At 39.1% G+C, this 26,875-nt stretch overlaps 2 protein-coding genes and 1 long non-coding RNA gene across 8 annotated transcripts in view; 2 read left to right on the top strand and 1 right to left on the bottom strand.

Moving 5' to 3' along the window:
- The window catches only part of LOC137203633 (dihydrodiol dehydrogenase 3), a 42,143-nt gene extending 34,460 nt beyond the window's left edge, over positions 1–7,683 (top strand). For 2 of the 4 annotated variants that reach the window (XM_067700175.1, XM_067700164.1), the window contains 2 exons: positions 1,356–1,438; positions 3,661–3,809. In XM_067700175.1, coding sequence (XP_067556276.1) covers positions 1,356–1,438; positions 3,661–3,703 — 126 coding nt within the window. In that variant the 3' untranslated portion in view covers positions 3,704–3,809. Of the gene's footprint in view, positions 1–1,355; positions 1,439–3,660; positions 3,810–7,610 lie in introns of those variants that run through there. The other 2 variants (XM_067700195.1, XM_067700185.1) reach the window with 2 other exon arrangements.
- The window catches only part of LOC137203629 (aldo-keto reductase family 1 member C3-like), a 27,879-nt gene continuing 8,480 nt past the window's right edge, over positions 7,477–26,875 (top strand). The window contains exons 1-6 of one of the 2 annotated variants that reach the window (XM_067700149.1): positions 7,477–7,691; positions 19,627–19,769; positions 21,442–21,609; positions 23,639–23,755; positions 24,454–24,531; positions 25,515–25,637. In XM_067700149.1, the coding sequence (XP_067556250.1) occupies positions 19,683–19,769; positions 21,442–21,609; positions 23,639–23,755; positions 24,454–24,531; positions 25,515–25,637 (573 nt within the window). In that variant the 5' untranslated portion in view covers positions 7,477–7,691; positions 19,627–19,682. Of the gene's footprint in view, positions 7,692–19,623; positions 19,770–21,441; positions 21,610–23,638; positions 23,756–24,453; positions 24,532–25,514; positions 25,638–26,875 lie in introns of both variants that reach the window. The other variant, XM_067700139.1, reaches the window with a different exon arrangement.
- The window catches only part of LOC137203639 (uncharacterized), a 25,744-nt gene continuing 14,467 nt past the window's right edge, over positions 15,599–26,875 (bottom strand). Inside the window, exons 1-3 of one of the 2 annotated variants that reach the window (XR_010933218.1) lie at positions 19,953–20,329; positions 16,964–18,935; positions 15,599–15,997 (exon numbers count right to left, since the gene is read on the bottom strand). This is a non-coding gene — a long non-coding RNA (uncharacterized lncRNA). Of the gene's footprint in view, positions 15,998–16,963; positions 18,936–19,952; positions 20,330–26,875 lie in introns of those variants that run through there. The other variant, XR_010933213.1, reaches the window with a different exon arrangement.

Genomic DNA, 26,875 nt, shown 5'->3' with positions numbered 1-26,875 from the left:
CTTTGCAGTCAAATGCAGAGCAGCTAGGCAGTGCTGCTTTAGCAGGTGGATTTGGATGTTGTCAGAGGAGCCAGCCCTCTTCTCCATACGGTTTTTCATGTATAGTCGGCTAGACTGTGGCCACTAACCTGGTCTTCATCTCAGCACAGTGGTATGATACCAAGGCAATGAGTGGGAAAAAAAATCCTTGTCATGTCTAGGCTCAGAACTGACTCGCCACTTCTTCTGGCAAATTTCATTGTCCAGTGCAAATTACAGGTCAGGCCAATTCAAGGGGCAGGGAAATATTACCCTGAAAATTTGTTTTTGTCTTTCCATTCAAATTTAGCCCTGTAATATACCTGGAACTGATTTTCTAATATGACATGAAAATGGATATATATACATATACTTAAATAGAAACCTAATGTCCATATTTTCCCACAGATTTTCATTGTCAACTCTGTTGTGTATCAAGTGTCCATAAGTACATTTCTGGCCTCTTTCTTCTAGTTAGCTATTTACTTTGCTGCACTGTCTTATTGTAGTGGAAAATAAGTCTTGCTTTGAAGAACGGTACATTTTTCTTCTTTAAGGATGTCTTGGCTGCTCTTGACTAGCTGTTCTTTTATATAAAATTTAGTATCACTTTACCAACTTCTACAAAAGAAAAAAATCTTTAAGTCTTTGGTTCATGTTGCATTGAAACACTAGATCACTTTAGAGAAAACTGATTTCTTTTTAAGATTGAGATTTCCATTCCATGACTATGATATGAATTTCTAATTATTTAGGTGTTCTTTAATATTTTAAATACATTTCATAACTTTCTCTACAAAGGCATTTACATAATCTTTTTTGTTCAATTTATTCATAGAGAATGAGTAAGTTTGATATGGGCTTCTCGGATAGGTTTTCACGGCAGGGGGTTCTCCTTCCAATACTTGCTTAAGCTCAAAGCTGTGTCATACTTAGGGGTGCTGGGAATGAAAAATCAGTGTAATGTTTGGTCAAGTACGAGTATTTTCTCCAGGTTGTCCAACTGCCCCTTTGTCTGGAAAAAGATTTTTGTCTGTTTGTTTTCTGTCACAAGTAATTCACTTAGAAAGATTTGGGATTGATGCCTTGCAAGCTGTGTGTGTGTGTGTGTGTGTGTGTGTGTGTGTGTGAAATGGAGCAGAAAAGGAGAGGGAGTGGGAAGGAGAGGTGGAGAACCCCGCAGAAGTGTTACCAGGCTGGTTCACTTGGAAGCTGAGGACAGGCGAGTCTTCCCTGTACTCTCTTCTTGCCTCCATCCAGCTGGAAAGTCCTCCAGTTCCCAGGGGGAGGCCAACTCCTTGGGGAAGAGGTTAATGTGATTCTTCCCTTCCTTCCAGGTTCTCGATTTTGAATTAACTCCAGAAGACATGAAAGCAATTGATGGTCTCAACAGTAATGTACGATATTATGATTTACTCTTGTAAGTGACTTGTATATATTTCACACATATTGTTTTCTTTTTTCTTTTTTATTGGAGTATAATTGCTTCACAACGTTGCGTTAGTTTCTGCTGTACAAAGAAGTGAATCAGGTATATGTATACATATATCCCCTTACAGATGAACCTGTTTGCAGGGTAGGAATAGAGACGCAGACGTAGAGAATGGACTTGTGGACACGGGGGTTGGAGGTGGAGGGGTGGGATGAATTGCGAGATTTCGATTGACATATATACACTACCGTGTGTAAAATAGATAGCTAATGGGAACCTGCTGTATAGCACAGGGAGCTGTGCTATACAGCACATAGTTTGGTACTCTGTGATGACCTAGATGGGTGAGATGGCGGGGTGGGGTGGGAGGGAGGTCCACACACATTGTTTTCTGTAGCATGTAGGTCAGCAGAGAAACTGAGCTTCCCTAACCAGGAAGGCAGGCCTGATTTCCAGTGTAGGAGTAAACCAGGGCTTCCTGTAGACCTCAGACCAGAGGTTTCTTCCAGGGCTCTGTCTCTGACCTAACAGAAATGTGAGCAGGGCCCGGGACAACTCATAAGTAAAATCACCAAAGTTCACATTGTGGTGAATTCACTGCCTTATACCCCTCATCTCTGTGCCTGGTGTACTTCCTCTCAGGGCTGACGTACCCATTAGATACAGAAGGCACAGTGCCTACAGCCCACTATTCTTTTAGGGACGTAGGAAAATGTTTCACCTTTATTTTTTTTTAAATCAGGGGAAAATGATTTGTATTAGTAATGACTATGTAACAGTGAATCCAGCCTGGATACATTCATTTTTATCCTAACATAATTGTAAAATATGTTAATATTTGTATGGAGGAGGAGCCCATAAAGGCCAATGTGCGTCGGTGCTGCGAAGGCACAGTGGGGCATGCTTCCACCCCCTCCCCTAAATGTCTGGTGGCTTTTCTCCCTAATGTGCATTTCTTTCCCAAGACATCATCCATTTCTTCCAAATTTATCTCTTCATTGGACCTTTTTCCCTATTATAACTCCATTTCCTCATCCTTGTAATCTCACCAAACTGAATTAGAATTAGATCATGAACTTAACTGGCCCTCCAGTAAGTGACTGCTGTGTGCTTAGCAGGATACATCCAGATAAGATTGTGTGGGTGTCTCTGGTTTCTTGATTTAAGACTTACCTCAGTGTTGCCCTTGTCCATCAGGAGTCCATCCCCTGGGGAGCCCCTACCTCTTCGACTTTGACTTAATTCACAAACATAGAATTCCATGTTCAATTACTGCAGGAGGATATCAGGACTGAAGAGAAAGAAGACTAATCAAACAGAGAAATTTGGAAGGGAGTTTAGAGAGAAGGGAATACAAATTATTGATAAAGACACAGTTTCAAATGAAAGATGTCAAAACGCTTTCTCTTGTTTGTAAAGCTATATCATGATTCAGAGAAAGGATATTATACATGAAAAAACAGGTGCAAAGTTACTTTTCTGTACTCAAATCTTTGAAGTATTCTTCTGTGTTCTCCTTATTAGGCTGTGAATGCCTAGACTTACTCATATTTGTGGACTCAGGTCAATAGCATGGCTCCCGGCACATGGACTTGCTCAGAATGCACTCTTTAATGAATTGAATGGAAAAAGACAAACTTAGAAAGAAAAGTAAAAACATGGAAAAAAAGGAAAACAGCAGTAATACTAATTCCTTGATAACCCGTGTTTTAATACATTATAAATTAAGAAAACAGTAATCCCTTTTTATCGGTATAGTTACTTATGTGTACATGATATCCCAAGAGATTAGAAGTTTTTTAACAGAGCACCCTCTATTTTGGGGGGTGCTCCATGTTTATGTGTTGGATGGATGTGTGAAAAAGATCAGCAAGATTCTTACTGTGATTATTGCCATCATCCAGGGCCAAATGTTCCACCTGGGGCTGAAGTGACCTTAGCATTTCATCTATAGTTCTTAGACCTTCTTAGAAATTGTAATTCCAACCAAGGTAGATATCACTGTGGCTTTTATGTTGCATGTGAATGTGGGAACTGGATATGAAGATGCAGTTGACATATGGACCGGGAGCCTGCATATATGTATGTTGTAAATGAGTTGGTTGTAAATTTAGAGTTTTAGAGCATCCTAACTGCATCCACAGAGGAGCACTCTCCTTGACAAGTGTGAGACAGAGTTAATAAAATTAATCTCCCTCCTTCTCTTTCAGCATTTCTGATCACCCTGACTATCCATATTCTGAAGAATATTGATTATGAGTGATCCACCATGGTTGTATCAGAATTGATTGATTCTAGGGTTGTGGAGAGAATTGCTATAATCATTGGAGCTAATTAAAATCTGTGTCTCTGGTTTAAAGCTTCTTGCATGTTTTGGTGTGTGTGAAATAATAAAGATTTCAAAGTAAGAATACTCGGGAGGGGGATCAAAAGGCAGAGTCGGAGGATCTTGAACTCACCTTCCTCCATGAAGACATCAAAACTACCACTACATATAGAGTAACTCTCACTGCAAACAACTTGAAGAGTAGCAGAATGGCTCTGTACAACCCAAGCTATCAAGAAAGAACCTCACAGAGCCTAGTATGTGGGCAGGAGAAGCAATCCATTCAGGACCCACACCCCTAGCAGGTGACCCAGAGGAGTATAAACAGGCTCAGGGATCCTCCTTAAAGAGCGAGGGGTACAAGACCCATATTAGGCACCCCAGGTCTGAGGACTGGCACTGGGAAGACGAGCCCCTTGGCTGGTTTGAAAACCAGTGGGGCTTACCATAGGGCTGTAAGAAACCAAGACTCTGTTCTTCAAGAGCGTGTACACAGACTTGATTGCTTTCAGTCCCAACAGAGACAGCAGATTGGATTCTGCTTGACGCTCTGGCCGGTCTGCCAGGACTACCTCAGTGTATGCCCAGAGCCTCCTGCTCCATCCCCTCCTGCTCTGGCACTGGTCCCTGCTAAGGCAGAGACAGCCATCACATGCACAGGGAGAAAGTGGTGGCAACTCAGAAGTGTGTCTCCAGCCCCTTGGGCCCTAGCCCTACCCCCAACAGGTCACCAATTGCCATTGAGCCTAGAAGAAGCCTCAGCTCACACCTAACTCTGGCTCTAGTCCCTCTGACTCCAGCCCTATCTCCCAACAAAACAGCAGCTGCCAGCTCACCTAGGGAGAAGACATGGGCTGTGCTCACTTTAGATCCAGCTCTCCCACCAACGCCACTGGTCACAGGCAGACCACATAGAGATGCTCCCACACAAGGACACACGTTTAGACTCTGGAATAGGTAACTGTTTGCCTAATGTCATAGAGACAAACAGAAAAGACCGAACAAATTAGATGAAAAACACACATGTTCCAAATGAAATAACAAGATAAAACCTCAGGGAAAAAAACCCTATCGAAAGCAAGATAAATAATTTACCTGATAAAAGACTCAAAGCAATAGTAATAAAAATGCTCACTGAATGTGGGAAGATAGTAGAGGAACACAATGAGAACCTCAAAGAACTAGAAAATATTAAAAAGATCCAATCAGAGCTGAAGGATACAGTGATTGAAATACAAAATACACCAGAAGGAATTAACAACAGGTTAGGTGACACAGAAGAACGCTCTCACAACCTGGAAGTCAGAATAGTGGAAATCACTCAATCAGAGCAGCAATAAAGAATAAATTATTTTTCATAAGAACAGTTTAAGAGACCTCTAGGGTAGCATCAAGTGCACTAACACTTGCATTATAGGGGTCCTAGAAAGAGAAGAAAAGAGAGAAAGAGGCAGAAAATATATTGGATGAAATTATGGCGAAAAGTTCCCAAATCTGAGAAGGCAAAAGATATCCAGGTGCAGGAATCACAGAGAGTCTCAAACAAGATGAAACCAAAGAGGCCCACAACCAGACATATCATAATTAAAATGGCAAAAGTTAAAAATAGAGAATTCTAAAGGCAGCAAGAGAAAAACAATGAGTCACACACCAGGAAAACCACATCAGGCTATCAGCTGATTTCTCAGTAGAAATATTGCAGGCCAGAAGGGAGTGGCATGATATATTTAAAGTGCTGAAAGGAAAAAAAAAAAAAACCTATGATCAAGGACACTCTACTCAGCAAAATTATCATTCAGAATTGAAGGAGAGCTAAAGAGTTTCCCAGACAAGCAAAAACTGAGTTTATCACCACTAAACTGACCCTACAAGAAATATTAGTGTCCCCCTTAAGTGAAAAAGAAAAGGCTATAACAAGAAATAAGAAAATATAAAATGGGAAAAATCCCACTAGTAAAGCCAAATGCATAGTAAAGGTGGTGCATCAACCTCTTAAATAAACTAGTACAAACTTAAATAAACTAGTACAAATGTAAAAGACTAAATTAAAAAGGGATAGACATGAAGATGTAAAATATGACATCAAAAACACAAAATGTCAGGATGGAGGGGTAAAATGTAGATCTTTTAGAATGTGTTAGAGCTTAAACGATATATACGTATATATACGATATAAACGATATATAAAGCAAGTAGATATAGGTATAGGTTGACATATATAAACTTCATGGTAATAATACATCCAAAACCTACAGTAGAGGGCTTCCCTGGTGGCGCAGTGGTTGAGAGTCCACCTGCCGATGCAGGGGACATGGGTTCGTGCCCCGGTCTGGGAGGATCCCACATGCCGCGGAGCGGCTGGGCCCGTGAGCCATGGTTGCTGAGCCTGCGCATCTGGAGCCTGTGCTCCGCAATGGGAGAGGCCACAACAGTGAGAGGCCTGCGTACTGCAAAAAAAAATCCAAAACAACAACAAAAATACCACAAGAAAAACCCTACAGTAGATACACAAAAATTAAAGAGAAAGTAACCCAAATATAACACAAATAAAGTTATCAAATCAAAAGATAACAGACTAAAAGAAGAATAAAAAGACAAGAAAAACTACAAAAACAACCAGAAAACAAGTAACAAAATGGCAATAAGTACAGTACTATCAGTCACTTTAAGTGTCAATGGACTCAATCCTCCAATCAAAAGACATAGAGTGGCTGATTGGATAAAGAAATAAGAACAGTATACATGCTGCCTTCAAGAGCCTCACTCCAGAGCTAAAGACATGCACAGAATGAAAGTCAGGGGATGGAAAATATCCTCCATGCAAATGGAGGCAAAAACAAAACAAAAACCTGTTCTAGCAACACCCATATCAGACAAAGTAGACTTTAAAACAAAGTCCATAATAAAAAACAAATAAGGGTATTATATAATGATAAAGGCATCAATCGAAGAAGAGTCTATAACATTTGTGAACAAATATGCATTTAATTTAGAAGTACCTACATATATAAAGCAAATATTAACAGAACTAAATAGAGAAATTGACAGGAATACAATAACAGTAGGGGACTTTAACACTCCACTTACATCGAAGGTTAGATGATCTAGCCAGAAAATCAATAAGGAAAAACTGGACTTAAATGATACATTAGACCAGTTGGACTTAACAGATATTTAAAGGACATTCCATCCAAAAACAGCAGGAAACAAATTCTTTGCAAGTGCACATGGAACATTCTCCAAGATAGATCACATTCTAGGCCACAGAAGAAGTCTCAGTAAATGTAAGATGATGCAAATTGTATCAAGAGGCTTTTCTGATTGCAACATGAAATTAGAAATCAATTATAGAAAGTAAAATTAAACAAACAAACAATAAGTGGAGACTAAGCAATATGCTACTAGAAAACCAATGGTCATTGAAGAAATCAAAGAGGAAATAAAGAAATCCCTTGAAACAAATGAAAACGGACACACAATTTCCAAAATCGCAGCTTAGCATTTTGCTGACATCACTGTACATGTTAAATTTTATTTGGCTTCATAACATTCCATTGTATCAATGTTTCATGATTTCCCTAACTCCTCCCAAATTTATTATAATTTAACTTGCTTACAGGTTTTTCCTTTATGGCTAATGTTGAGCAAGATAATAAATTATATAAAATATTTATCTTTCGGGGGGAGTTACATTGTGATAGTTCTTTAAAAGTTATACACTGGGTGAAAGATATAACCCCTCCAACACTCTGTTTGCATACTGCAAAAACTATCAATAATTAACCTCCACTAAGCACCTTGCCAGCATGTCTTTTTTTTTGTTACCCTTTTCAGGATTGCACCCTTGTCAGGACTGGATATTCTTATTATAAAGCAAAGAAGAAGAAATGAAATAATTTTTTTCTGATTGAAAAGGTAAAAAAGCAAATTTTCTTTCATTGTGAAGTTTTATTTCTTTACTAAAGTTTAACATTTTGAAAAACGCTCATTAATCATTCCTTTAAATTGTGTGTGTGTATGTGTGGTGTAGAGTAGTGTAAGATAGCTAAGTGTTTCAGACGATGTTTGGTCAACAAGGGGCTTCGGGCTTCCCTGGTGGCGCAGTGGTTGAGAGTCTGCCTGCCGATGCAGGAGACAGGGGTTCGTGCCCCGGTCCGGGAAGATCCCACATGCCGCGGAGCGGCTAGGCCCGTGAGCTATGGCCGCTGAGCCTGTGCGTCCGGAGCCTGTGCTCCGCAACGGGAGAGGCCACAACAGTGAGAGGCCCGCATACAGCAAAAAAAAAAAAAAAAAAAAGGGGCTTCATCATTGGAAAAACAAGAAAGATATTGGTATGTGGAGGTTTCTAGTCCAGCATATGGTTAATAATTGTTCAACATTCTCTTATAATAATTTACAATAATGTAAGTGTATCAGGAATTTAAAATTTAATCATTAAAAATATGAGTTAAAATTTTGCAAAAAATTAATGATGTCTTTATTATTTTATAACACTTTACTTAAGACCACTCTGATAGAAGTACAACCAAGTTAACTGGCTTCAATTCTCTTCTTACTCCATGGGTACTGCTTTAACCTTGCTTCTCCTCCAACATATTTCCTAATAGCTGGTCAGTACAGTTGGGGTGTTACCTTCCATCTGTTGTAACAAATGTCCCACAGTAATGCAAAATGCTAATAACAGGGCAAAGTGGGGGGCGGGGAGAGGGGGTATGAGAACTTGTGGTACTTTGTATACAATTTCCCTGTCACTCTAAAACTACTCTAAATATAGTCTCTTATTAAAAATAAACAATGTATTGTCCAATTTTTATTCTTTCTAACAGTTTATTACCTTTAATTAAAAAAAAAACTTTTTTGAGAGTCTAAGAGTCAGATTTTGTGTTTATCTCATGACAACACTGCTAAAGGATTTGATACACCTGTAGTCAAATTGTCAGTGTTTCTAATAGTTCTCAGGTCTATGGAGGTGAACTGGAATGGGAAATAGGCCATTCTTTTGTCATCATCAAAATCTTAGCAAAGTAGGTTAGAAGGTTTCCAGGCTTATTCACATGAGACTGTGTGGAATAGTTTTGGAGAAACTCATTTTCAAAGGGGCATTTCCCTCCTAAGAACAGTGGAATCAGACCTCAAGGAACTTTCCATTTCTGTGAATTTACTTGCTTATCTCTGCTCTTTTGTGGCAGCTCTCTTTGTCCAGACATTTCCTGCCTGCACAGCATTTAGAGATGTCAAAATTCTTTCATAACCTGCACAGCAAAGTAACTATTTCATTCCATGCTGACTTGCAGTACCACAAAGATAAAGAACAGATATTCCCTGGACCTATAGGAAGTTTCAAGATAAAGCCTGAGATGGCATGGCTTATGAATGGCACCCATGCCCAAGGCAGACTGAAAGAATAGCTTTGTGGTTGTAGAACTGAGCCAACTGGGACAAAATTCCTAGTTCGGTGATAATTTCTGTATTTTATTCTTTGGAATCAAAGCTGTCAAAAACAGTCTTTGCCAACAAGAGCCTATGGAAATTGCAATTCCAAACACTATGGGCTTGAGATATCACGGAATTCATTCAAGAGATTCAGCTAGGATACTCCCAGTAAAATACTAAAAGGTCATACCAATATTGGCCTATTTGGAATTGATGTTAGGAAACCTGACATTTGGACTGCAATAATCCTAAATCTTAACATAAGACCTGGAACCACAAGAGTTACCACAAAACCCCAAGACATGCAGGCACAAGATTGTTTCTCAAATGAAAAATAACGATGCAAATGAGGGAATCTACCACCATAGAACAGAACCAAAAGATGTAACAAATAGGAAAAAAAATCACACAAGAAGACATAAAAATAATAATGTAATATGAGCATGATGTAAAAATAATGTGGTTTGGCATTCTCAAAGGAAATTAAGAAGGGACAAACATTTATGAAAGGAGAAGAAAACTAAGTAAGTAAAAAAAAAAAAGACAGATGGGAGAAAGAACTAATTGGAAGTCTTATGAAAAATAAACTATCTGAATGAAAAAAGGAAACCTTCAAAAGATGCAAGAAGCAGATTAGACACAACAGCTGTTAATTTTTATTTAAATGAGTAATTGTTTTTAACGCCTATTTGATGTCTCTTTATCTGGAAGAGACAAATTCTAAACCTGAAATGAGTGAATCAATGAATTTGTCTGTTTGAATCTTCCTTTCCAGTTTAGATGCCTTTTATTTCTTTTTCTTGTCTAACTGATCTGCGTTAAGACTTCCAATACTATGTTGAATAAGAGTGGTGAGAGCGAGCATCCTTGCATTGTTCCTGATCTTAGAGGGATAGTCTTCATTTTTTCACCATTTAGTATAATGTTTGCTGTGGGTTTGTCATATATGGCCTTTATTATGTTCAGGTACATTCCTTTTATACCCATTTTTTTGACAGTTTTTACTATAAATGAGTATTGAATCTTAGATGCATTTTCTGCATCTATTGAGATGAACATATGGTTTCCATCCTTCATTTTGTTAATATGGTGAAGCATTGTTTTATTTGTGAATGTTGAATCATCCTTGCATCCCTGGAATAAATCCCACTTGATCATGATGTATGATCCTCTTAATGTATCATTGTATTCAGTTTGCTAATATTTTTCTGAGGATTTTTGTATCTACGTTTATCAGAGATATTGGCCTGTAATTTTCTTTTTTTTTATGTTGTCCTTGTCTGGTCTGGTATCAGGGTAATGTTGACCTCATAAAATGAGTTAGGAAGTGTTCCCAATTTTTTCTAAGATTGTGAGAAGGATAGGAGTTAAATATTTTTGAATGTTTGGTAGAATTCACCTGTGAAGCTGTATGGTCCTGGATTTTTGTTTCTTGGGAGGTTTTTTTTTTTTTTTTTTTTTTGCGGTAACTGGGCCTCTCACTGTTGTGGCCTCTCCCGTTGCGGAGCACAGGCTCCGGGCGCACAGGCTCAGCGGCCATGGCTCACGGGCCTAGCCGCTCCGCGGCATGTGGGATCTTCCCGGACCGGGGCACGAACCCGTGTCCCCTGCATCGGCAGGCAGACTCTTAACCACTGCGCCACCAGGGAAGCCCTCTTGGGAGGTTTTTGATTACTCTTTCGATCTCTTTGCTAGTGATCAGTTTATTCAAATTTTCTATTTCATCATAATTCAGTCTGGGAAGGTTGCGTGATTCTAAGAATTTGTTCATTTCTTCTAGGTTGTCCAATATGCTGTCATATAACTGCTCATAATATTCTCTTATAATCCATTGAATTTCTGTGGTATCTGTTGTTATTTCTCCTCTTTTTTTCTGATTTTATTTATCAGAGACTTCTCTTTTTTTCTTAGTCTAGTTAAAAGCTTGTCAATTTTGTTTATCTTTCCAAAGAACTAGCTCTTAGTCACTGATATTTCTACTGTCTTTTTAGTCTGTATTTCACTTAGCTCTGATTTTTATTTTCTTCCTTCTACTGACTTTGGGCTTCATTTGTTCTAGTTTTTTAGTTCCTTTAGGTATAAGTTTAGTTTGTTTATTTGAGATTTTTCTCATTTCTTGAGGTGGATCTGTATTGCCATAAACTTCCCTCCTGTTACCACTTTTGCTGCATCCCATAGATTTTGGTACACTGTATTCTCATTTTCATTTGTCTGCAGGTAATTTTTGATTTCTCTTTTGATTTCTTCATTGAAAAGAAGACATCAAAACTTGTTTACTAGCATGTTGTTCAGTCTCCACATATTTGTGATTTTTCTAGCTTTCTTGTTGTAGCTGATTTCTAGCTTCAGACCATAGTTATCAGAAAAGATGTTTGATATGATTTCAATCTTCTTAAATTTATTGAAATTTATTTTGTGTCTCAACATATGGTCTGTCTTTGAGAAAGTCCCACGTGCACTTGTGAAGAATGTGTATTCTGCTGCATTTGGATGGAATGTTCTGTACAAATTTATCAAATCCATCTGGTCTTATGTTTAATTTAAGGCCTCTGTTTCCTTGTTGACTTTATGTCTGGATGACCTATTCATTGACATAAGTGAGGTGTTAGCTATTATTGTGCTGCCATCAATTCCTCCCTTTAGGTCTGTTAATAATTTATGTGTTTTGTTGCTCCTGTGTTGGGTGCATATATATTAATCACTGTTATGTCTTTGTGATGAATTGTTCCCTTTATCATTATATAATGTCCGTCTTTGTCTCTTGTTACCTTTGAGGTCTATTTCCTCTGATATGAGTGTGGCTACACCTGCTTTCTTTTGGCTGCTATTTGCTTGGAGTATCATTTTCCAACCCTTCACTTTTAGCCTGTGTTTGTTTTTAGAGCTGAGGTGAGTCTCTGGGAGGTAGCATATAGATGGGTCTGGTTTTTAATCCAGCCAGCCACTGTGTGTCTTTTGATTGGTGAATTCAATCCATTTACATTTAGGGTGATTATTGGTAGATGAGGACTTAGTAATACCATGTTATCTTTTGTTTTCTCATTGCTCTATATCTCCATTATTTCTTTTTTCTTGTGTTCTGTCTCCCATTTTGGTTTGGTGGTTTTCTATGGTGTTTTTCAGTTTCTTTCTTTTTTTTTAAATGTTTCATGTCTCTGCTCTGGGTTTATGTTTTGTGGTTACCACGAGGTTTGCATACAACATCTCATAGATAAAATAGTCCTTTTCCTGCTGATAGCATCTATTTTCATTTGCCTATACAAGTTCTGTTCTTTTCCACTTCCCTTTTATGTTTTTCTTGCCTCAAATTATCCCTTTTATGTTGTGAGTTTGTTACCAAATTGAAGTAGCTATAGTTATTTTTTCTGCTTTTTCCCCCTTTTAACCTTTATGCTATAATAAAACATTTTTTAAAAACCTATTCTGATATAGAGTTTAAACTTTCTGATTAACTCTGTCTATCACCTTGCTCAAAGTTTTGCCTTTTTGTTTCTGGTACAAGAGCTCCTTTTGACATTTCTTGTAAAGCAGGAAAATTTGATGAACGTCCTCAACTTTTGTTTGTCTGGGAAAATCTTTATTTTGCCTTCATATTTGAATGATAACTTTGCTGGGTATTCTTGGCTGACAGTTTTTATCTTTCAGTATTTTGAAAATGTCATTCCACCCTTCTCCCTTCCCCCCAGCCTATTAAGTTTCTGTTGAGAAATCTGCTGATAGCCTAATGGAGGTTCCTTTGTAGGTTACCATCCTTTGTTCCCTGGCTGCCATTTTCTTTGTTGTTGACTTTTGACAGGTTTTTTTTTTTTTTTTGCGGTACGCGGGCCTCTCACTGCTGCGGCCTCTCCCGTTGCAGAGCACAGGCTCTGGATGCCCAGGCTCAGCGGCCATGGCTCACGGGCCCAGCTGCTCCACGGCATGTGGGATCTTCCTGGACCGGGGCACGAACCCGTGTCCCCTGCATCGGCAGGCGGACTCTCAACCACTGCGCCACCAGGGAAGCCCTGACAGTTTTAAGATAACCTTGGAGAAGGTCTTTTTGCAAATATAACATGGGCTGATTAACTGAGTCCCCTACTTATTTTCCCAGAGTCTTGGTGAATCCAAGAGCCCTGTAACCCCACCCACCACAATGGATTGTCGTAAATGCAGAGGGAAGAAAGAGAAAAGAAGGTGTGAAGGATTTTCAGAGGACTTCCTCCCCTTAGTGGTCAGGGGTGAAAAGTTAACCAATGAAATAACATTTTTCTCATTGCTCACATGATTCATATCATGGTATCAGTAGTTTTAGCTCTATAAATGACAGCCTAATTGTACCCATATTAGGACAGTCAATACTCTCCAATGGAATATACTGTCTGGGTAAATTCTGCATTTCCAGATCAGACTCAGAGCTGTTCCTGAAAGAAAGATTCATGGCTGTTTTCACATTTCGAGAAGGGTTAGTGTTTGCCATGTGGAACATCAGAGATGATTTTGTTCCCTTTCTCTAATGTTTAAAGCTGTGCTTGACTGTTTCCTCTTTGATTGTAATACATAATTTTGTGTATGGCTTTAATTGTGGCATAGAGAGATTCAAAAACAGTTTGGTGCCAATCAGCACCTATGTGTAAGTTTTGCAAACAAAAATCAAGGGCAGATGAGCACATAAATACCTTCCCAGTGTCCTCTGGGAAACTGTCTCAGTGTTTACGTCTGCTTTTTCACATTCAAGGTTGGATATATACTAGATATCCACTTAGAGGTAAGTACCAAAATCTTTACATAGAGGAAATAATTCTCTGAAGTCAGGGATTCTCCCTTTCTTGGTGTGGAACCATGTCCAGTAACTCACAGTGAATTATAGTACATATAATTGTACTCTTGGTCTTCTTTTGTTTTTTGTTTACAACATTTCACAACATTTACAATATTGTGTCAGTTTCAGGTGTACTGCTAAGTGAATCTGTTATACATATACATATATCCGCTCTTTTTTTGATTATTTTCCCATATAGGTTATAACAGAGTATTGAGTAGAGTTCTCTGTGCTATACAGTAGGTCCTTGCTAGTTATCTATCTTATATATAGTAGTGTGTACGTGTCACCTCTTGGTCTTTTAAGTGATTATATTGACTGGTTTATCCTTTGCTGTCTCTGTAATTTGATATTGCTTACTGAATTATTTTATTTATACATAAAGAAAAAAGATAAGTATATAATTTTAAATATATACATAAATGATCATATATTTGCTTTTTTTTTTTTTTTTTGCGGTACGCGGGCCTCTCACTGTTGTGGCCTCTCCCGTCGCGGAGCACAGGCTCCGGACGCGCAGGCTCAGCGGCCATGGCTCACGGGCCCAGCCGCTCCCTCTCAACCACTGCGCCACCAGGGAAGCCCCATATATTTGCTTTTTCGTTGAATTTTTTTCTTTTTGCCCTTTTTGTCCCCCATGCCCTCTTTTTCCCCCTTCACTCGTTTCAGCAACACTTCACAATAATGAATGTTAACAGCTTAATATGCACTTCCTATATTTTCTCCAGGCTTATATAATATATACCTATATATACATTTATATACACAAACATATATGTATTTATATACGTACACATATACAACATATGGAAATTATTTGTCATGTTTTAACAAAACCAGATCCTGTGTTCAGCACATGGAAACCACACTAGTGATCCACGGTTGGTTGAATCTACAGAGGCAGAACTGCAGATATAAAAGGGAGACTGCAAAGTTATATGTGGATTTTCAACGGTGCTTGGGTTGGCGCCCCTAACCCCTGCATTGTTGGAGGGTTAACTATATATATACGGTGTATTTGTCTTCTATTCCATCAATGACAAAAGTCTTTAGTACATTCTAGTAAATTATTTTTACTAGAATCTCTGTATTTGTTAATATATTTGCATCTTCCAAGATGTTTTTACTATAGTCAATTCTAAACTATGTATATTTTCAGTAACATCTTTTTTTTTCAAATTAGCAGGGCTTTTCTTATTAATTAATTAATTAATTAATTTTTGCTGTGTTGGGTCTTCGTTTCTGTGCGAGGGCTTTCTCTAGTTGTGGCAAGCGGGGGCCACTCGTCATCGCGGTGCGCGGGCCTCTCACTATCGCGGCCTCTCTTGTTTCAGAGCACAGGCTCCAGACGCGCAGGCTCAGCAGCTGTGGCTCACGGGCCTAGTTGCTCTGCGGCATGTGGGATCCTCCCAGACCAGGGCTTGAACCCGTGTTCCCTGTATTAGCAGGCAGATTCTCAACTGCTGCGCCACCAGGGAAGCCCGGCAGTAACATCTTTTTCATTATCAGATTTTAATGAAATGATATTAGTATTTTGCAACACAAAAATTAGTGGGGATTTTTTTGAAAATTAACTTTATTTCTATCTTACCAGATCTTAGAGTAAAACAATACTTTCAAAGATCAACCCAAAGAATTTATAGAGTGTCCTCAGGAAAAACGGCAGAATTGGAAGCACCAGGAATCCATCTCTCTACCCTGACAAAAGTTATATTGGTAGAATCTGTCTGAAGTAAATATTTTAGAACTCTAGAATCTATTTGAAGTCTTGCTGCATCCAGAGCAAAGCTTGGCTGGTAAACTGCAGTTAGTACCGGTCAGTTACAGCCCTCAGGGTGGTGTTTACCCACAGCCCACCGTCCAGACCTGGGACAGGCAGCTGTGAGGAAGGAAACCGAGGTTCTGGTGTGATTTGCTGGATCCAGGGTGGGAAATAAGGAGCTTGTCTTCCACATATCAGTGTTCTGTGTTCTGACGGTAGGTTGTTGCTCTGATTGATGAAGTACAAACAAGGCTGCTGCCATTATTTTATACCTCACAAGCTGAAGTGGCTTCCCAGGGATCTAAATAGGCCATTTCTGCTTTGGGGGGGCATTCAGAAAACACTTGTTTAACGCATTAGCTTTCTGGAGGGGGTAGTGTCGATTTATGGCCCCTGTAGGCTACTTAGCTGTACAAAACAGATGACAACGCAGTGATATTACAGAGTAGTTTAGCCAAATTCTCAACAAAGCCATATATGAAAAAAGTCAAGGTAACATCATACTCAATGGTATGATGAAAGACTGAAAGCTTTCCTCCTAAGATCGAGAATGAAAGAGGATGCCTATTTTTACCTCAGCTATTCAGCATCATACTGGACATTCTAGCCAGAGCCATCAGACAAGAAAAAAAAATAAAAGCCATCCAAATTGGAAAGAAAGGGTTAAACCATCTCTGATCACAGATGACATGATTCAACATACAGAAAACCCCAAAGAGTTCACAAGAAAACTACTAGAGCTAATAAATTCAGCAGAGTTGTAGGGTACAAGGTAAATACAGATAAACACACAATCAGTTGTGGTTCTATACATCAACACTGAACAATCCAAAAGGAAAATTTGTAACAGGTATATTGTTTTTGTTGGTTCTGGGTATAGATAGTGGTGGTGGTTCTACATCATTGTGAATATATTTAATGCCACTGGATTGTACACTTAAGGGTGGTTAAAATGAAAAATATTATGTTATGTATATTTCATCACAATTAAAAGATAATAATCTACGGAAAGATAATTATAGATATTATAATAATGTCAGCTAATTGTGTAGAGCAGAGATCCACAAACCATGACCTGCAGGCACAGCTCACTGCCTGGTTTTGAATAGTCCATGAGGTAAAAATGGTTTATACATTTTTCTAACGGCTGAAAAATCCAAAAGAAAAATAATATTTCATGACATATAAACTTACGTGAATTTCGGGCTTCCCTGGTGGCGCAGTGGTTGAGAATCCACCTGCCGATGCAGGGGACATGGATTCGTGCCCTGGTCCGGGAAGATCCCATATGCCGCAGAGCGGCTGGGCCCGTGAGCCATGGCCGTTGAGCCTGTGCGTCTGGAGCCTGTGCTCCACAACGGGAGAGGCCACACAGTGAGAAGCCTGCGTACTGCAAAAAAAAAAAAAATTATGTGAATTTCAACTTTAAGTATTCATAAAGGGTTTTTTTGAGCAAAAAATTAGCCCAAATTGCTGAATTTGGATGATTGATTTATGCTTAGTAGGGCCCTAGTATGGTTGACTCTCTGAGAATGATTCAAATCCAAGCCACTGATTATCAAACGAACTTCTCTTTTTATGGTAAAGCTTCACTTTCTATATGCTTTTTAAAATGTCCATGCATTTTTGTCCTTCTCACAGGTTTTAGTATTGTTGCAATACTGGTATCTCCTGAATTGACATGACTTTTAGAGTTTCCATTTATCAGTGTTATATAACCCTTTATATTTAATTACCTCTCTTCCATGCTGTTGAACTCTTCTGGTACTTGGAGAATGTGACTGGCCATTAAAGTGTTTAACTTTCATTTCGTGTGAATAATTACAGATGGGATTGATTGTTCCTGTACTCAGCACACTTTTAGTACTGATTGGATTGCTTTCAATTTCCTGCTTACGAAAACAAAGTACACAACTCTACTTTATAATCTGACATTAGTATAGAAGAGAAATTACTCATTTAGATGAAGAGAAATTACTACACTTCCCTTCCCTAACATTAAAATCAGCGATAAATTAAATGTATTTTTTTGTTCATCCTTCTTTTGTATTTCAACTGCCTTTTCCTGAACTTCATCTTAATTTTCTTTTCAGTATAATTATGAATTCATGGCTTTCCATAGACTCAACTTTTTCCAAATAACAATATTAATAACATTGCTTTCATTTTTGAATTGTCATAATTTCCAGCAGAATTCCCTCAGCAGATGTCATTTGTTACTAGTTGTTGCTGGCGCCAAGGTAACCACACCCGATTTTTGGCAACAACATAATATTCAGCCCTGTCCTAAATTTTCCTGATGCAAGATAAAAATAACCACTCTCTAAGAAGACAGATTTCTTTTAGAGGGAAATAGACTCTGGTCATTAGTATTGCACATGTGCTACTGGATATTATTTGCATCTTTTAGGAGAAATGGAGCTGGAAACATTATTTCAAAGGCATGAATTCATATAATTTTTCTAATTTAATATGTTATGTTTCTTACAGCGTGAAGGAGTTGTTTAAAGGAAATTAAAATAAAATGGAGGAATAAGCAGGCAAATAGGAACTCAGGTTTAAAGAATGTTGAGAATAAGTACTGAGGGGAGAACTGCAGAGAGGCTGAATCAAGGAGGTCTGTATCAAAGTCCACAAAATTAGGGTATTCCCTAATTGTACGTTCCTTGGTGTGACCTGTGGAACAAAGGGAAGGTACCAGTAGCTGAGCTGGCTTTGTGAAAGCTTAACGGTTGCTGAAGAATTTCTAAACTCAGGAAGACAGGGGGACTTCCCTGGTGGTACAGTGGTAAAGACTCGGCACTTCCACTGCAGGGAGTGCAGGTTCAATCCCTGGTCAGGGAACTAGGATCCCGCCTGCCATGCGGCGAGGCCAAAAATAAATAAATAAATAAATAAATACTCAGCAAGACAGAGATAGAAGCAGTTGTAGGCAGTGGGGCCAACGTCAGAGGTCAGAGTAAAAGGACAAGGAGGTTGGGCTTCCCTGGTGGTGCAGTGGTTGAGAGTCCGCCTGCCGATTCAGGGGACGCGGGTTCGTGCCCCGGTCCGGGAGGATCCCACACGCCGCGGAACGGCTGCGCCCGTGAGCCATGGCCGCTGAGGCTGCGCGTCCGGAGCCTGTGCTCCGCAATGGGGGAGGCCACAGCAGTGAGAGGCCCGCGTACTGCAAAAAAAAAAAAAAAAAAAAGAATTACTCATAATAGCCAAAAGGTAGAAAAAGCAAAATGTTTATCAACTGATGAATATATAAATAAAATGTGTCATATCCATACAGTGGGATGTTATTTAGCCATAAAATGGACTGAAGTACTGATACAAGTTTCAACATGGACAAGCCTTGAAAACATTATGCTAAGTGAAAGAAGGCAGTCAGAAAATGCCACATATTGTATGAGAGCATTAATATCAGATGTCTAGAATAGGCAGATCTATAGAGACAGAAAGCAATTGCCAGGAGTTGAAGGGAAGGACGGGTGGGGACTTGTTTCTAATGATTGTGGGTTTCTTTGGGGATGATGAAAATGTTCTAAAGTTGTGTAGTGGTAACAACTCTATGAATATACTAAAAACCACTGAATTGTATACTTTAAAGGGGTGATTTTTTTAAGCTTTTTATTTTACATTGGAGTATAGTTGATTAACAATGTTGTGTTAGTTTTAGGTGTCCAGCAAAGTGATTCAGTTATACATATACATGTATCTATTCTTTTTCAAGTTCTTTACCCATCTAAGTTGTTACATAATATTGAGCAGAGTTCCTTAAAGGGGGGGATTTTATGATATGTGAATATTATCTCATTAAAGCTGTTAAAAAAATAACAATTTAATTGAATACTATTTTCTTCCCTCAGCAGATTTCTCTTAATAAAGAGGAAAATTAGTGTTTGTTTAGCCAGAAGAGTGAGAGAAGATGAGTCAAACGAGACTTTTTTCTTTAAAGATGAATGATGGATTCTTCATGCCTATGCTGGGATTGGGCACTTCTGCCCCTCCTCAGGTAATCAGAATGGTATTGGAGATGGAGGAGTAGCAGACTTGGGTCCTGATCAGGACCAGTCACTGTGTGAATTTGGGAAATTCAGATGGACCACACTTTCTTAATGTGTAGTACGCTTCTCTCCAGGTTAGGTTATTTTGTGCATTGTCAGTGCTTTTCAAATTTTAATAGGCATGAAAATACCTGAGGATCTTGTTTAAAATGCAGACTTTGGGGCTCTGCCCACAAAGGTTCTGATTCATTCGATCTGGGATGAGTCTCAAAAATCCACATTTCTAACGAGCTGGCAAGTGATTCTGATGCTATAGCAAGAGATACAGAAGTTCTTCATCTTTCAGCAATTCAGGGGTGGGTCCATCTTTTCCCTTTATTCTCATTTGCTGTCCAGTTGTAGCCATTCCACAGTAGATTAGAATCAGTGAAACCCAGTTGTCTTGATTACCACGTATCAGAGATGTTGCCACAAATTTCTTGTGATGAAGTTTCTCTGTAATTTCTAACGTCCAAGTTGTCCCCAACCACCTCCAATTGTAGAGCATCCAGAGAAATCTCGGGGGCAAAAGGACCTGGAGAAAGAGAGACAAGATTCAACTTAGAGGGAGTTTTGGTGGTCTGAGGTGAAAATAGTCTCTTACAGGTCAGGCTGTGAATACTGTGCTGTAGGGAGAGGCATGTGGCACTTGGAAGTTCTCTCTCTGTTTGGAAGACTGAACTTCATGCTTGATTCCCAGCAGGAGAGCCACGTGGAGTGTGATGTTGAGGTCTGTAACAAGGACACTAGCATGGACTGTTGCTTTCACTTTGACTTGGCTCTTTCATCTGTGGACAGTCAGTTCATCCCCATGGGACTGGTCAATTCATCAGGAGTTGCAAATTAAAAAAATATACCCAAAAGACCTTTTAATTACTGAGTGAAGTAGAGGGGATAATGGAGCTGTGAAAATGATAGGTAACTTCAGAAGTCCAGCCTGGTGGTCCAGCAGAACAATAGGCAGCTAAGAAGAATAACAAAATTGTGAAGGAGAATATTAGCTAAGGATGAACTTAGTAACCAAAGAAGGAATTAATTATAAGATATTTTTAAGTGAAAAAAAAGAGGGTTTTGTTTTTGTTTTTGTTTTTTACATTTTAGTTCTTCCTCAAATGTTGTGTGAAGTGTTTCTCCAATTTTACAAAGGTAAATCACAAATTTATTCTCTCTGAAGTTACATCTTCATCGCATTGATCATTTTTTAGCATTGGATTTCCGGGTTGAAACCAGTTTAATGATCTCTTACAGAGTGAGTTAATTTAGAAAGGTAAATCTATATATTGTGTAAATCTATACATGTATATAGTGTAAGTCCAGAAATAGAGAGTTCATGATGTGATGTGCTGGGACCAGCTCATGAGCTCAAAGATTCAACTGTAAGAGTCTTTTCCCAGCATCGGTTGCGTGAAATTAGCAATGGTGGGAATAGTTCCACCATAGAAACTGGCTAATACTACAAATCAGGACTCCTTCAGAGTCAGTTGTTAAATATTTACTGCCGGTCATAGGTCAACATTAAGCTTTGTCACCACTAGCTCTTAACCCTTAGAAAAACAATGGGTTCTGCTGACTAGCTCTGCTTATGGAATTGGTCATCTGTTCCTGAATCAAGTAGGTCTTTATCTTTTCATGCTCTTCTAGGTTGCTAAGAGTGAGGTAGAAAAGACCATTAAGAGAGCAATCGACATAGGCTACCGCCATATTGATTCAGCTTATATGTACCAAAATGAAGAAGAAATTGGGAGAGCCATCCAGATGAAGATTGCAGATGGCACTGTGAAGAGGGGTGACTTATTCTACACTACAAAGGTATTGTGTATAGTCGCATATGTATCTGTGGAAGCTCACTCTTAGCTGAATCATTTCTTGGCATATGTCTTTTCTCATTAGTTTAATTCTCATTCACTCTCAGACCTTGAACTATGAGAAGGCTGGTTTGGAACAGCTAGATAGGAATGTGGGTTCTGTGGTCAGACTTCCTATATTTGAATCCAGGTTCTGCCACTTACTTTGGACAAACTAAAGTCTGTCCCTTAGTTTCCCAAGCTGTAAATGAAGATAACAATATTTGTCTCACAGGATTTTTATGAGTATTACTTCAAAAAAATACATGTAAATCTTTAAAAATATTTAATGTATTTTAAATGTTCAAAAATACTAGCTGTTATTATTATCATATGTTTTCAAACTCAGGGATGGATTTGGCTTTTCCAACTCTGTTATACTCAAGTTGTTTTTTTTTTTTTTTGCGGTACGCGGGCCTCTCACTGTTGTGGCCTCTCCAGTTGTGGAGCACAGGCTCTGGACGTGCAGGCTCAGCGGCCATGGCTCACGGGCCCAGCCGCTCCGCAGCATGTGGGATCTTCCTGGACCGGGGCACGAACCCATGTCCCCTGCATCAGCAGGCGGACTCTCAACCACTGCGCCACCAGGGAAGCCCTATACTCAAGTTTTGATGAAGCAACAATCTTTCTTAGCTGTAGTGTGAGGTAAAGCAATTTAGTCAGAAAGTGTAGGCTTTTGGAAACTTACAATCAAATTTTAGTTTTTTAATATTCTATATATTTGACTTTGTGAAATTTCTTAACCAAAAAAAGTCTTTTAACCTCTTTAAGTCTTAGTCTTTATATCTCAGTCTATTGCGCTGTCAATAGACATTTATTTCTCTTTCCTATGAGGTAGGAAAAATAATATAATACCACGGAACTGATATAAGGATAACATTCATGTTTATAAAAGTATTTCTAATGCATTTTTTAAACTTTCAAGCCACTTTTACTAATATAATTTATATCCACTGATATCACATCTGAAACAAATAAAAGAACTTAGTATTTAAGTTGGATTGGAAATGGAAGACAAGAGGAATTTTCCCCATCGTGTTCATTGAACTGACTACTGCTAGAAAAAAAGCATTTGAATTTGAGGTAAAGTAGCCCAAGAGGAGGGAGTTGGTGTCCATGATAGTGAACCCTATACTGGTCTATGAATGGATATTTCTTCCTTCTAGCTCCAGAATGTGAATCTCTCCACACTTTGTTTAGATGAGGTATTGCTAGAGCACTACCCTCTTAACTCTCAGCTTTAATCTTCTTTACATGGGATCCGTTTGTTTCCTTACCTGTAGTTATTTTGATGGATTTTCCTTAGATTATTACTTCTTAAAATGAAGTAACTAAAATGCCCTCCCCCCCAAATTCCTAAAGGGCCTAGCTTTCTTTGGCAAACCTAACAACTGAATGCAGCCAAGATAGAATTTCCTGAATCACAATCACTTGATGTGCTTGTTTCAAATGCAGTTTCCCAGGGACCTCCCTGGTGGTCAGGTGATTAAGACTTCCCCTTCCAATGCAGGGGGTGTGGGTTCAATCCCTGGTCAGGGAGCTAAGATCCCACATGCCTTGGGGCCAAAAAATCAAAACATAAAACAGAAGCAATATTGTAACAAAATTGATAAAGACTTTAAATATGGTCCATATCAAAAATTCTTAAAAAAATAAAATGCAGTTTCCCAGCAAAGTCTCCAGATATTAAAATTTATGATGTTTGAGGGAGAACCCAGGGATATATCTTGCACAAACAAACCAAATAATTCTTTTTTGTATTTTCAGTATTGAGAGCATCTGTGTAAGACCATATTTTAACTTTCTACCATGTTTTCTTAATTCAATGTGAAAATAAGCTCTGATGATAAAGAATCCTGAGCTTCACAGGATGACTTGTCACTTCCCAACGACCACGAGCGGGTTTTTGGTTGTTGTTGTTTATTTGCCATTGTATTAATCTCTCCTAAATATTCTTAAATAATCCCACCCCACTTCTCTTTCCACCACTGCAGTTGTGGAGCACCTTTTTCCGTCCAGAATTGGTCCAAACTTGCCTGGAAAGCTCACTGAGGAAACTTCAACTGAGCTACGTGGATCTTTATCTTATTCATTTCCCAATAGCTATGAAGGTTAGCGAAAGTTATTTTACTTTGGTTATCAACATCATTAGTAGCTAAATAAAAAGAGGATATAGTTTGTGAAAATGAGAAGAATCATATATAATACTTTAATATTCTCTCTTTTTGTTTTTTCTTTTTTCTGCAACTATCCCTATCCCAGTGTACTATTCCAGCCCCAGACTGATGGGTTTACTGGTTTCAATGTATTTGCCTTGATCTTGTGGACACCTATGTATACTTTCAAGTCCCTATACTCTTGAATTTCAACCTCATGCCCACTGGTGTCTGGGGAACGTGCCAGTGTAGAGACCTGTGAAGGCACAGAAAATTTAAGGAGGATGAGACTCAGCCCTTGAGATGGTGACAAGTCCCTCTCTCAAAAGACCACCTCCAGGTGGAAAGCAGGGACGGAAGAGCTTTATCCCACAAGGATCTGGGACAAAGGAGCCCATTCAGCTATGGTACCACTCTGGGCTCTCACTAGGATGGGGTCTTGGGTATCTCAAGTTGTCCTTGACACAAACAATATTTATTAAACCTTTAGGGGTTAAAAACATTTCTAGGAACTGTACTTTCTCAATGTACTACCATTCCTTTCAAGAATAAGGATAGATGGTTCCATTAGCCTCAAGGTCTAAAGGCTCCAAACATATTGGCTGAGGCCAGACATAGCTTGATCCAACCTCTTCTTCTTTCCTATGTTCCAGCCTGGGGAGGACTTTTTCCCAAAGGACACACATGGAAACATCATTTTTGACACAGTGGATCTCTGTACCACATGGGAGGTGAGTGCAGCTCCAAAGAGGCCATGTCTCTGCACCTTGGGGCGGAGAGGACAGAAAAGGAATTGAGGAGAGGAGGATGTAGTCCAATTCTGCCCCCTGTGTAGACTTGGGCAAGTCCCTGAACGTCCCTCTGCCTCAGTTTCACATTTCTTCTATTTAGTAATTCAATAAGTGGTTATTGAGTGCTTATGATTACTGAGTACTTCTAAGTACTCAAGCTACATCCATGAACAAAACCAAGGTCTCTGACCCCATAGAGTGGTAGATGCTACTGGTGGGGGGGAAGGATGCAGTGGTATAAGAAAGAGTAAGGGAACTGAGTGTGCCAGGCTGGGTTTGGGGCACAGATAGGCAATTAAAAACAGAATGGACAGGGCAGGCCTCTTTGAGAAGGTGGCATTTGACCAAAGACTTGCAGGAAATTGATTAAATGGATAATGAAATTGATTAATTGATTAATGGATTAAGTAGATTAAGTGGGTATCTGGAGGAAGAGTGACGCAGGCATAAAGAAAATCAAGGCAAAGATTTTAAGATAGGAGAGAGCTTACCATGTTCAAAAACCAGCAAAGGGGCATGTGTGGCTGGAACAGAGTGAATTTGGTGGTCAATAATAGGAAATGAGGTCAAAGAGAAAACAAGGAGCTGGTGGTCTGGGAGATGGCATGGCCACTTCCTGTTTCCCAGGCTGCACCTGACTCAACCTCCATTCTCCTGGCGCTTGTTCTGATATTGTTCTATCATATTATTTTAGGTGCTAGCTAAAAATCGCACTGGATCTCTTAGCCCTGCCTTGGCTGCTTGCATTCTTACTCTATCTCCTTACCCATTTCAAAAACTATTTTATTTCTCATTCTCCTCCTATTGGCCAATTCTTGTCTTATTTACTGACAACTGCATCACGTATTGTCTCCCATCCACAGCATGCTACCATTTGTTATGCTTCTCTAGCCAGTTACTCCTCACCACCTCTTCCTCCCCAGGCCCTGGAGAAGTGTAAGGATGCAGGACTGGCCAAGTCCATTGGGGTGTCCAACTTTAACTGCAAGCAGCTGGAGATGATCCTGAACAAGCCAGGGCTCAAGTACAAGCCCGTCTGCAACCAGGTGAACCCCACCAATTGGCCCCCCAACCTCTTGTCCCTCATCATCATCTTACTCTTTTCTCACTTCAACAAAGTCACCAATGGCGCTCCCCTCTCATGTACTGTACCTTTGGACACTAGCTGCTGATGTTACTATTGTAACTGTTTTGGCACTTTTTAACAATTGAGTCGTTTTAAATTAAGGTATGTAGTTTTTAGACATATGCTATTGCACACTTAATAGACCACAGTGTAGTGTAAACATCACTTTTTATGTTTACTGGGAAACTGAAAAATATGTGGCTCCTTTATTGCAATATTTGCTTTATTGTGATGGCTTGGAACTGAACCTGCAGTATCTCCAAGGTTTGCCTGAACAGGTAGCAAATAAGCATATGAAAAATTGTTAAACATCACATATCATTAGAGATTTGCAAATTAAGACAAAAGTGAGATACAATAGTTCTCTCTAATCTGTGGGATAAGACACCTCCCCCCACCCACCACCACCACAGTGGATGCCCCAAACCATACCATGGATATTACTGAACACTATATAGACTATATTTTTTCCTATATGTACATGCCTATGATAAAGTTTAATTTTAATTAAGTACAGTAATGGGACTTCCCTGGAAGTCCAGTGGTTGACTCTGTGCTTCCAATGCAGGGGGTGCAGGTTCGATCCCTGGTCAGGGAACTAAGCACAGTAAGAGAATATTTGATTTGTTAATTATGGTGTATCACAGTGATTGATTCGCATATATTGAAGAATCCTTGAATCCTTGGGATAAATCCCACTTGATCATGGTGTATGATCTTTTTAATGTGTTGTTGGATTCCGTTTGTTAGAATTTTGTTGAGGATTTTTGCATTTATGTTCGTCAGTGATATTGGTCTGTAATTTTCTTTTTTTGTGATATCTTTGTCTGGTTTTGGTATTAGGGTGATTGTGGCCTCATAGAACTAGTCTGGGAGTGTTCTTTCCTCTGCAGTTTTTTGGAAGAGTTTGAGAAGGATAGGTGTTAGCTCTTCTCTAAATGTTTGATATAATTCTCCTGTGAAGCCATCTGGTCCTGGACTTTTGTTTGCTGGAAGATTTCTAATTACAGTTTCAATTTCATTACTTGTGATTGGTCTGATTATATTCTCTAATTCTTCTTGGTTCAGTCTTGGAAATTTGTACAAACCATATGGTCATCTCAGTAGATGCAGAAAAAGCTTTTGACAAAATTCAACAAACTCTCCAGAAAGTGGGCA

The sequence above is a fragment of the Pseudorca crassidens genome, chromosome 1, assembly GCF_039906515.1.
Source record: "Pseudorca crassidens isolate mPseCra1 chromosome 1, mPseCra1.hap1, whole genome shotgun sequence".
Classification (NCBI taxonomy): Eukaryota; Metazoa; Chordata; class Mammalia; order Artiodactyla; family Delphinidae; genus Pseudorca; species Pseudorca crassidens.
Note: the sequence above shows the minus strand (reverse complement) of the source record. Positions and strands in the feature narration are given on the sequence as shown.